We start from the raw sequence: 13238 nt of genomic DNA on the forward strand, positions 1-13238 counted from the left end.
ATACACTAATGCGGCTATTGCATATCTCATTTACATTGTGCATGTTTCTTTAAACAACCCATCAATATTATCACAGCACCAGCAATGTTGCAAATAACCCTGAAACAGTTTATTTTAAAAGTATTTTTATATAAAGCCTGATGTATCACCATCTGAGTCCTGTGCTCACAAATCCCAATCCTTTTATTGGTTACTATAGTAACACTGACAAAGCCCAATACTTTATTGGTTACTATGGTAACACTGACAAAGCCAATCATGTAATTGGTAACTATGGTAACAATGACAAAGCCAATCATTTAATTGGTTACTATGTTAACACTGACAAAGTCCAATACTTTATTGGTTACTATGGTAACACTGAAAAAGCCCAATACTTTTATTGGTTACTATGGTAACACTGACAAAGCCCAATACTTTATTGGTTACTATGGTAACACTGACAAAGCCCAATACTTTATTGGTTACTATGGTAACACTGAAAAAGCCCAATACTTTTATTGGTTACTATGGTAACACTGACAAAGCCCAATACTTTATTGGTTACTATGGTAACACTGACAAAGCCCAATACTTTTATTGGTTACTATGTTAACACACAAAGCCCAATACTTTATTGGTTATTATGGTAACACTGACAAAGCCAATCAATTTAATTGGTTACTATGGTAACACTGACAAAGCCCAATACTTTAATTGGTTACTATGGTAACACTGACAAAGCCCAATACTTTATTGGTTACTATGGTAACACTGACAAAGCCCGATCCTTTAATTGGTTACTATGGTAACACTGACAAAGCCCAATACTTTATTGGTTTCTATGGTAACACTGACAAAGCCCAATACTTTATTGGTTACTATGGTAACACTGACAAAGCCCAATCTTTTGATCGGTTACTATGGTAACACTGACAAAGCCCAATATTTTTATTGGTTACTATGTTAACACACAAAGCCCAATACTTTATTGGTTACTATGGTAACACTGACAAAGCCCGATCCTTTAATTGGTTACTATGGATACACTGACAAAGCCCAATACTTTATTGGTTACTATGGTAACACTGACAATTATCTTAGTATTTTATATTGTTAGTATTATGGTAACTGACCTTCTGGAGAGTCTTGTTTCTCTGAACTCTCGACAACTACAGTCACTTTCTCAGCTGAAGGCTCTGACAAAAAAAGACCAGAAAATAATCACAAAAACAAGATTTACAAACTGCTGACTCAGATTAAAGATACTTGAACGCGAGATCCCAGGGAGATACTGTTACTCCTTATCATAGTTTTATGATCATGTTTATGCTTGACCTTTACTTTTATTCTCTTTCCTCTCAATTTCTCTGATATTGACAAATTATAAAATGAATGTCCTTTTTTGTGATCATTTACAAAATTGAACACCCACAAATTGCAACAAATAAACTACAAATAGCTTTGGGGAATATCTATAAATAATAACAAAACAACCTCCAACAAGATGGCTGGCTGTCAGCCATTTTGTTTTTCAGATGAGTCTGGAAACTGAACAAGCACAACAAAGGATTAACAAATAAATTTTTAAATGACAGCAAATGTCTTGTCACCTGTTTGTGTGGCAGGGCTTGGGGATTCTTTGTCCTCCTCTTCCTCCTCTTCCTCACTATCCTCCAGTTCCTCTTCTTCCTCCTCCTCCTCCTCCTCTTCCTCTGCTGATGGTCCTTGTGATTGCTGCTGGACTAGCTTCAATGTTGTTGTCTACAGATATAATTTGTAAATAAAATATTTATAGTGGAAATCTCAATGTTGACAACAATTAGAAATTTCACTTATGAGTACATTTCTGGTGTACTCTGTGAACATGACCACATCCTAACTTGTCATCTGAGTACACCTACTTTGATAGCCCCCAATATTGCAGTTAAGACATCCGCACCAGAGTAATTCTCTTCGGCTGTAAACTGGGCACGTAGTTGTTGATATACAGAGTTCATTATCTTCTTCACCTGTAACCAGAATTTTCATTACATAAAAGTTCAATATTGTGACTGTTACATATTTTGTGGTTGTAATTACCAGTTATATCACATATTTATGGGGAACACCAGTTCTTGGTTCTTGGTTAAATTGTATGTTTCTATATGGAACACCTGAACATGGTACTGACCCCTACAGACTGGAGTATAGATACTGTGTAATACATGGTACTGACCCCTCCAGACTGGAGTATAGATACTGTGTAATACCTGGTACTGACCCCTACAGACTGGAGTATAGATACTGTGTAATACACGGTACTGACCCCTACAGACTGGAGTATAGATACTGTGTAATACACGGTACTGACCCCTACAGACTGGAGTATAGATACTGTGTAATACCCGGTACTGACCCCTACAGACTGGAGTATAGATACTGTGTAATACCCGGTACTGACCCCTACAGACTGGAGTATAGATACTGTGTAATACACGGTACTGACCCCTACAGACTGGAGTGTAGATACTGTGTAATACCCGGTACTGACCCCTACAGACTGGAGTATAGATACTGTGTAATACACGGTACTGACCCCTACAGACTGGAGTGTAGATACTGTGTAATACACGGTACTGACCCCTACAGACTGGAGTGTAGATACTGTGTAATACACGGTACTGACCCCTACAGACTGGAGTGTAGATACTGTGTAATACATGGTACTGACCCCGACAGACTGGAGTGTAGATACTGTGTAATACACGGTACTGACCCCTACAGACTGGAGTATAGATACAGTGTAATACACGGTACTGACCCCTACAGACTGGAGTATAGATACTGTGTAATACACGGTACTGACCCCTACAGACTGGAGTATAGATACTGTGTAATACACGGTACTGACCCCTACAGACTGGAGTATAGATACTGTGTAATACACGGTACTGACCCCTACAGACTGGAGTATAGATACTGTGTAATACACGGTACTGACCCCTACAGACTGGAGTGTAGATACTGTGTAATACACGGTACTGACCCCTACAGACTGGAGTGTAGATACTGTGTAATACATGGTACTGACCCCGACAGACTGGAGTGTAGATACTGTGTAATACACGGTACTGACCCCTACAGACTGGAGTATAGATACAGTGTAATACACGGTACTGACCCTTACAGACTGGAGTATAGATACTGTGTAATACACGGTACTGACCCCTACAGACTGGAGTATAGATACTGTGTAATACACGGTACTGACCCCTACAGACTGGAGTGTAGATACTGTGTAATACCCGGTACTGACCCCTACAGACTGGAGTGTAGATACTGTGTAATACACGGTACTGACCCCTACAGACTGGAGTATAGATACTGTGTAATACACGGTACTGACCCCTACAGACTGGAGTGTAGATACTGTGTAATACACGGTACTGACCCCTCCAGACTGGAGTATAGATACTGTGTAATACCCGGTACTGACCCCTACAGACTGGAGTATAAACAGTGTATAATACCCGGTACTGACCCCTACAGACTGGAGTATAGATACTGTGTAATACCCGGTACTGACCCCTACAGACTGGAGTATAGGTACTGTGTAATACCCGGTACTGACCCCTACAGACTGGAGTATAGGTACTGTGTAATACACGGTACTGTCCCCTACAGACTGGAGTGTAGATACTGTGTAATACACGGTACTGACCCCTACAGACTGGAGTGTAGATACTGTGTAATAAACGGTACTGACCCCTACAGACTGGAGTGTAGATACTGTGTAATACACGGTACTGACCCCTACAGACTGGAGTATAGATACTGTGTAATACCCGGTACTGACCCCTACAGACTGGAGTATAGATACTGTGTAATACACGGTACTGACCCCTACAGACTGGAGTATAGATACTGTGTAATACCCGGTACTGACCCCTACAGACTGGAGTATAGATACTGTGTAATACACGGTACTGACCCCTACAGACTGGAGTATAGATACTGTGTAATACACGGTACTGACCCCTACAGACTGGAGTGTAGATACTGTGTAATACCCGGTACTGACCCCTACAGACTGGAGTGTAGATACTGTGTAATACACGGTACTGACCCCTACAGACTGGAGTATAGATACAGTGTAATACACGGTACTGACCCTTACAGACTGGAGTATAGATACTGTGTAATACACGGTACTGACCCCTACAGACTGGAGTATAGATACTGTGTAATACACGGTACTGACCCCTACAGACTGGAGTGTAGATACTGTGTAATACCCGGTACTGACCCCTACAGACTGGAGTGTAGATACTGTGTAATACACGGTACTGACCCCTACAGACTGGAGTATAGATACTGTGTAATACACGGTACTGACCCCTACAGACTGGAGTATAGATACTGTGTAATACACGGTACTGACCCCTCCAGACTGGAGTATAGATACTGTGTAATACACGGTACTGACCCCTACAGACTGGAGTATAAACAGTGTATAATACCCGGTACTGACCCCTACAGACTGGAGTATAGATACTGTGTAATACCCGGTACTGACCCCTACAGACTGGAGTATAGGTACTGTGTAATACACGGTACTGACCCCTACAGACTGGAGTATAGATACTGTGTAATACACGGTACTGACCCCTACAGACTGGAGTATAGATACTGTGTAATACACGGTACTGACCCCTACAGACTGGAGTATAGATACTGTGTAATACCCGGTACTGACCCCTACAGACTGGAGTATAGATACTGTGTAATACACGGTACTGACCCCTACAGACTGGAGTATAGATACTGTGTAATACACGGTACTGACCCCTACAGACTGGAGTATAGATACTGTGTAATACACGGTACTGACCCCTACAGACTGGAGTATAGATACTGTGTAATACCCGGTACTGACCCCTACAGACTGGAGTATAGATACTGTGTAATACACGGTACTGACCCCTACAGACTGGAGTATAGATACTGTGTAATACACGGTACTGACCCCTACAGACTGGAGTGTAGATACTGTGTAATACACGGTACTGACCCCTACAGACTGGAGTGTAGATACTGTGTAATACCCGGTACTGACCCCTACAGACTGGAGTATAGATACTGTGTAATACCCGGTACTGACCCCTACAGACTGGAGTATAGATACTGTGTAATACCCGGTACTGACCCCTACAGACTGGAGTATAGATACTGTGTAATACACGGTACTGACCCCTACAGACTGGAGTGTAGATACTGTGTAATACCCGGTACTGACCCCTACAGACTGGAGTATAGATACTGTGTAATACCCGGTACTGACCCCTACAGACTGGAGTATAGATACTGTGTAATACCCGGTACTGACCCCTACAGACTGGAGTATAGATACTGTGTAATACACGGTACTGACCCCTACAGACTGGAGTATAGATACTGTGTAATACACAGTACTGACCCCTACAGACTGGAGTATAGATACTGTGTAATACACGGTACTGACCCCTACAGACTGGAGTATAGATACTGTGTAATACACGGTACTGACCCCTACAGACTGGAGTATAGATACTGTGTAATACATGGTACTGACCCCTACAGACTGGAGTATAAACAGTGTATAATACAGTTGTTACTGTAGTTAATTACCTCGGTAACGACAGATTCATTACCACTCCCACTGGAAGGTACTGCTGATGCTCCTTGTTTCTGAAGTATGGCTACTTGCTCGGTCAACTGATCTTGCTGACTGGCCAGACTGTCCCGCTCCTCCTCTAACTCGGATATACGTGCCTCATACTTATCTCTCATAGAGCTGGCCTGGTCTCGCAGGGCGTCGTACTACAAATTACAGAAATAAGATATAAAGTTATCAGTTAATAATATTGCTACTTTAAATGGTAAGCAAGTCACAAGTCCCTAAGATGTCAATTAGTAGTTTATAGTGACAAACTCGGGGGCAAACCATTGGTCAGCTGAAGATGCTATAGATGTGATATTATTTTTCATAATATGTATTATATATATTATCATTATTATATATAGTCTCATAAAGAGAACACAATGACCTTAGTTCATCATGTAGGAAGAGGTATAAGCATGCTTTAATTGAAAGTTATAAGGTGCATTAGCATTAGTTTATCAAACTAGAATTCCACAGAAGTGGATGTGTCATCTGCGCCCACTTAATTGAAAGGATCTCATTTTTCAAGTTTGATGGTCACCTTATTGAAAGCATCATGCTTTCTGCTGCCGTTTGGTTGGTTGGTTAGTTGATGGAGTTTAACGACCACACAACATCTGAGGTCAGATGTGGATGGTATCGTGTGTACATGATAGTGTTGTGTGTGGTATCACTCCAGCAGTGGATGGTATCGTGTGTACATGATAATGTTGTGTGTGGTATAACACCAGCAGTAGATGGTATTGTGTGTACATGATAGTGTTGTGTGTGGTATAACACCAGCAGTAGATGGTATCGTGTGTACATGATAATGTTGTGTGTGGTATAACACCAGCAGTGGATGGTATCGTGTGTACATGATAATGTTGTGTGTGGTATCACACCAGCAGTGGATGGTATCGTGTGTACATGATAGTGTTGTGTGTGGTATCACACCAGCAGTGGATAGTATCGTGTGAACATCATAATGTTGTGTGTGGTATCACACCAGCAGTGGATGGTATCGTGTGTACATGATAGTGTTGTGTGTGGTATCACTCCAGCAGTAGATGGTATCGTGTGTACATGATAGTGTTGTGTGTGGTATAACACCATCAGTAGATGGTATTGTGTGTACATGATAGTGTTGTGTGTGGTATAACACCAGCAGTGGATGGTATCGTGTGTACATGATAATGTTGTGTGTGGTATAACACCAGCAGTAGATGGTATCGTGTGTACATGATAATGTTGTGTGTGGTATAACACCATCAGTAGATGGTATCGTGTGTACATGATAATGTTGTGTGTGGTATAACACCATCAGTAGATGGTATTGTGTGTACATGATAGTGTTGTGTGTGGTATAACACCATCAGTAGATGGTATTGTGTGTACATGATAGTGTGGTGTGTGGTATAACACCATCAGTAGATGGTATCATGTGTACATGATAGTGTTGTGTGTGGTATATAACACCAGCAGCAGTGGATGGTATCGTGTGTACATGATAATGTTGTGTGTGGTATATAACACCAGCAGCAGTGGATGGTATCGTGTGTACATGATAATGTTATGTGTGGTATAACACCAGCAGTAGATGGTATCGTGTGTACATGATAATGTTGTGTGTGGTATAACACCAGCAGTGGATGGTATCGTGTGTACATGATAATGTTATGTGTGGTATAACACCAGCAGTAGATGGTATCGTGTGTACATGATAATGTTGTGTGTGGTATAACTCCAGCAGTAGATGGCATCGTGTGTACATGATAGTGTTGTGTGTGGTATCACACCAGCAGTGGATGGTATCGTGTGTACATGATAGTGTTGTGTGTGGTATCACACCAGCAGTGGATAGTATCGTGTGAACATCATAATGTTGTGTGTGGTATCACACCAGCAGTGGATGGTATCGTGTGTACATGATAGTGTTGTGTGTGGTATCACTCCAGCAGTAGATGGTATCGTGTGTACATGATAGTGTTGTGTGTGGTATAACACCATCAGTAGATGGTATTGTGTGTACATGATAGTGTTGTGTGTGGTATAACACCAGCAGTGGATGGTATCGTGTGTACATGATAGTGTGGTGTGTGGTATAACACCAGCAGTGGATGGTATCGTGTGTACATGATAATGTTGTGTGTGGTATAACACCAGCAGTAGATGGTATCGTGTGTACATGATAATGTTGTGTGTGGTATAACACCATCAGTAGATGGTATCGTGTGTACATGATAATGTTGTGTGTGGTATAACACCATCAGTAGATGGTATTGTGTGTACATGATAGTGTTGTGTGTGGTATAACACCATCAGTAGATGGTATTGTGTGTACATGATAGTGTGGTGTGTGGTATAACACCATCAGTAGATGGTATCATGTGTACATGATAGTGTTGTGTGTGGTATATAACACCAGCAGCAGTGGATGGTATCGTGTGTACATGATAATGTTGTGTGTGGTATATAACACCAGCAGCAGTGGATGGTATCGTGTGTACATGATAATGTTATGTGTGGTATAACACCAGCAGTAGATGGTATCGTGTGTACATGATAATGTTGTGTGTGGTATAACACCAGCAGTGGATGGTATCGTGTGTACATGATAATGTTATGTGTGGTATAACACCAGCAGTAGATGGTATCGTGTGTACATGATAATGTTGTGTGTGGTATAACTCCAGCAGTAGATGGCATCGTGTGTACATGATAGTGTTGTGTGTGGTATCACACCAGCAGTAGATGGTATCGTGTGTACATGATAGTGTTGTGTGTGGTATAACACCAGCAGTGGATGGTATCGTGTGTACATGATAATGTTGTGTGTGGTATAACTCCAGCAGTGGATGGTATCGTGTGTACATGATAATGTTGTGTGTGGTATCACTCCAGCAGTAGATGGTATCGTGTGTACATGATAATGTTGTGTGTGGTATAACTCCAGCAGTAGATGGAATTTGACACAAAGAATGACCCAAACTGTAATTCCTCATGCATGAAAAAGTCGTGCATCAAGTTACATACTGACATCACAAGTGGTAGTAAAATAAATAGTTTATAATAAGAATTTCATATGTACAAAGGGTTATAACTCTCGAATAAAAAGAAAATTAACACAGAATTTCAAACTGGTAATCCATTATGATTAAGTCACATACAAAGTTAGAAATTGATATTGCAAGCAGTACATTATAAAAATATGGAAAAAAAATTCATTACAAGAGCTTCCTATGTGCAAAGGGCCAGCAAAAAAAGGAATATTGACACAGGGTTTAAACTCAAACTCTAATTAATTATGTCAAATCAACATAATAAGTTACACATTGGTCCAGCAAATGGTAAAGAAAAAAAGTGTTGAAAACCAAACTGATTGATGACAACACCAACAACGTGTGACGACAAAGCGATCCCTTACTGTCTGTCATGCTTCACAGACGACACCAACAATGTGTGACGACAAAGCGATCCTTTATTGTCTGTCATGCTTCACAGACAACACCAACAACATGTGACGACAAAGTGATCCCTTACTGTCTGTCATGCTTTAGACAACACCAACAACATGTGATGACAAAGCGATCCCTTACTGCCTGTCATGCTTCAGAGACAACACCAACAACATGTGATGACAAAGCGATCCTTTACTGTCTGTCATGCTTCACAGACAACACCAACAACGTGTGACGACAAAGCGATCCCTTACTGTCTGTCATGTTTCACAGACGACACCAACAATGTGTGACGACAAAGTGATCCCTTACTGTCTGTCATGCTTCACAGACAACACCAACAACATGTGACGACAAAGCGATCCCTTACTGTCTGTCATGCTTCACAGACAACACCAACAATGTGTGACGACAAAGTGATCCCTTACTGTCTGTCATGCTTCACAGACGACACCAACAACGTGTGACGACAAAGCGATCCTTTACTGTCTGTCATGCTTTAGACAACACCAACAACATGTGACGACAAAGCGATCCTTTACTGTCTGTCATGCTTCACAGACGACACCAACAACATGTGACGACAAAGTGATCCTTTACTGTCTGTCATGCTTTAGACAACACCAACAACGTGTGACGACAAAGTGATCCCTTACTGTCTGTCATGCTTCACAGACAACACCAACAACGTGTGACGACAAAGTGATCCTTTACTGTCTGTCATGCTTCACAGACAACACCAACAACGTGTGACGACAAAGTGATCCCTTACTGTCTGTCATGCTTCACAGACGACACCAACAATGTGTGACGACAAAGCGATCCCTTACTGTCTGTCATGCTTCACAGACAACACCAACAATGTGTGACGACAAAGTGATCCCTTACTGTCTGTCATGCTTCACAGACGACACCAACAACGTGTGACGACAAAGCGATCCTTTACTGTCTGTCATGCTTCACAGACGACACCAACAACATGTGACGACAAAGCGATCCTTTACTGTCTGTCATGCTTCACAGACGACACCAACAACGTGTGACGACAAAGCGATCCTTTACTGTCTGTCATGCTTCACAGACGACACCAACAACGTGTGACGACAAAGCGATCCTTTACTGTCTGTCATGCTTTAGACAACACCAACAACATGTGACGACAAGGCGATCCTTTACTGTCTGTCATGCTTTAGACAACACCAACAACGTGTGACGACAAAGCGATCCTTTACTGTCTGTCATACTTCACAGACAACACCAACAACGTGTGACGACAAAGCGATCCTTTACTGTCTGTCATGCTTCACAGACAACACCAACAATGTGTGACGACAAAGTGATCCCTTACTGTCTGTCATGCTTCACAGACGACACCAACAACGTGTGACGACAAAGTGATCCCTTACTGTCTGTCATGCTTCACAGACGACACCAACAACATGTGACGACAAAGCGATCCCTTACTGTCTGTCATGCTTCACAGACGACACCAACAATGTATGACGACAAAGCGATCCTTTACTGTCTGTCATGCTTCACAGACGACACCAACAATGTATGACAACAAAGTGATCCCTTACTGTCTGTCATGCTTCACAGACGACACCAACAACGTGCGACGACAAAGCGATCCCTTACTGTCTGTCATGCTTTAGACAACACCAACAACATGTGACAACAAAGCGATCCCTTACTGTCTGTCATGCTTCACAGACAACACCAACAACGTGCGACGACAAAGCGATCCTTTACTGTCTGTCATGCTTCAGACAACACCAACAACATGTGACGACAAAGCGATCCTTTACTGTCTGTCATGCTTCAGACAACACCAACAACATGTGACGACAAAGCGATCCCTTACTGTCTGTCATGCTTCACAGACAACACCAACAACGTGTGACGACAAAGCGATCCCTTACTGTATGTCATGCTTCACAGACGACACCAACAATGTGTGACGACAAAGCGATCCCTTACTGTCTGTCATGCTTCAGACAGCACCAACAACATGTGACGACAAAGCGATCCCTTACTGTCTGTCATGCTTCACAGACGACACCAACAACATGTGACGACAAAGCGATCCCTTACTGTCTGTCATGCTTCACAGACAACACCAACAATGTGTGACGACAAAGCGATCCCTTACTGTCTGTCATGCTTCACAGATGACACCAACAACATGTGACGACAAAGCGATCCTTTACTGTCTGTCATGCTTCACAGACGACACCAACAACATGTGACGACAAAGCGATCCCTTACTGTCTGTCATACTTCACAGACAACACCAACAACATGTGACGACAAAGCGATCCCTTACTGTCTGTCATGCTTCACAGACGACACCAACAACGTATGACGACAAAGCGATCCCTTACTGTCTGTCATGCTTCAGACAACACCAACAACGTGTGACGACAAAGCGATCCCTTACTGTCTGTCATGCTTCACAGACGACACCAACAACGTGCGACGACAAAGCGATCCCTTACTGTCTGTCATGCTTTAGACAACACCAACAACATGTGACAACAAAGCGATCCTTTACTGTCTGTCATGCTTCACAGACGACACCAACAACATGTGACGACAAAGCGATCCCTTACTGTCTGACATGCTTCACAGACGACACCAAAGCGACAGTGAAACTAAGATAAGTAATCAGATTTTGTTACCTTAATATTCTAGTACCCTGGAAACTCACCTTGTTCTTCCAGCCAGCCAATTCATCTACCTGATCCTGTAGGGACCTGACACGCTCCTCTGATCCTCCCGACGACTTCCGTAGGCTCTGTATCTGGATAAAACAAAAGCAATCTGTCATACAAAGTGCCTTCTTCAATCTGTCAAACAGAGTGCCTTCTTCAATCTGTCAAACAGAGTGCCTTCTTCAATCTGTCATACAAAGTGCCTTCTTCAATCTGTCATACAGAGTACCTACCTCTAACCTTGTAACATGCTTATTATAAGTGGTAATAGAGGCATGAAATAATTACTGCTATATTTGTTTTGTTCACCCGGGATATGAAATACAAACCTTTGACTCTAATTCTGTAATTTTTTGTTCTAATTCCTCCTTTTCTTCCTTCACACCTTGAAGAGTTCTGGTATGTCTTTCCTGAGCAGCTGCCAGCTGTTTTTCAGACTTGTCTTTCCACTCTTCTCTGATCTCTTCCTCCAGTTTAGACACCTGTCATCACACAAATTAGTACCTCAAGGGGTAACAAAGATACACTACAGGTAAATCCATTATCTGAAGATTTTTTTTGTTTGTCAAATGAAATGTGAACTTTGACCCTCTGACCTGAACCACAACCAATGACCACCAAAATCTAATCAGGTATAGAACCTGTTGTTATGATAATATGATGCGAGTAAAAACAAAATATGTAGAGAGGTTCATGAGATATTTATATACAATGTTAAGTAGTTAAGTATGCCCTTTGACCTTTAACCTTCATCAGGAGTAGAGCTTGATGTTAAGATACTATGAAGTGAATTGGAATTAAATCTATTGATCATGAAAGGTTCATGAAATATATTGTGTACAAGCTTTGTGCTACAAAGAGATGGACAGTTGGATTTGTGCACATATTCAAATACACTCAGGCACAGACAGCACAATTACTATATCTCCCCTCCACAACAGTATATATTATTATATATTATGGTCATAATAGGGAAAAAAAATATCTTTTTGATTTTATTAATTTCTCCCGCAACAAACTCAGGCACAGACAGCACAATTGCTATATCTTCCCTCCAAACACAGACAGCACCATTCTATATCCCCCTCCAGACACAGACAGCACCATTCTATATCCCCCTCCAGACACACTCAGACACAGACAGCACCATTCTATATCTCCCCTCCAAACAAACTCAGACACAGACAGCACATTAACTATATCCCCCTCCAAACACAGACAGCACCATTACTATATCTCCCCTCCAAACAAACTCAGACACAGACAGCACTATTACTATATCTCCCCTCCAAACAAACTCAGACACAGACAGCACTATTACTATATCTCCCCTCCAAACACAGACAGCACCATTCTATATTCCCCTCCAAACACAGACAGCACCATTCTATATCCCCCTCCAGACACAGACAGCACCATTCT

At 41.8% G+C, this 13238-nt stretch overlaps 1 protein-coding gene across 2 annotated transcripts in view; it reads right to left on the reverse strand.

Annotated features, from left to right (window-relative positions):
• The window catches only part of LOC117317714 (FK506-binding protein 15-like), a 52688-nt gene that overhangs the window by 6857 nt on the left and 32593 nt on the right, over nucleotides 1–13238 (reverse strand). For both annotated transcript variants that reach the window (XM_033872606.1, XM_033872615.1), the window contains exons 23-28: nucleotides 12146–12298; nucleotides 11813–11905; nucleotides 5629–5820; nucleotides 1884–1991; nucleotides 1593–1743; nucleotides 1116–1178 (exon numbers count right to left, since the gene is read on the reverse strand). In XM_033872606.1, the coding sequence (XP_033728497.1) occupies nucleotides 1116–1178; nucleotides 1593–1743; nucleotides 1884–1991; nucleotides 5629–5820; nucleotides 11813–11905; nucleotides 12146–12298 (760 nt within the window). The remainder of the gene's footprint in view (nucleotides 1–1115; nucleotides 1179–1592; nucleotides 1744–1883; nucleotides 1992–5628; nucleotides 5821–11812; nucleotides 11906–12145; nucleotides 12299–13238) is intronic.

The sequence above is a fragment of the Pecten maximus genome, chromosome 2 (assembly GCF_902652985.1).
Source record: "Pecten maximus chromosome 2, xPecMax1.1, whole genome shotgun sequence".
Lineage (NCBI taxonomy): Eukaryota > Metazoa > Mollusca > Bivalvia > Pectinida > Pectinidae > Pecten > Pecten maximus.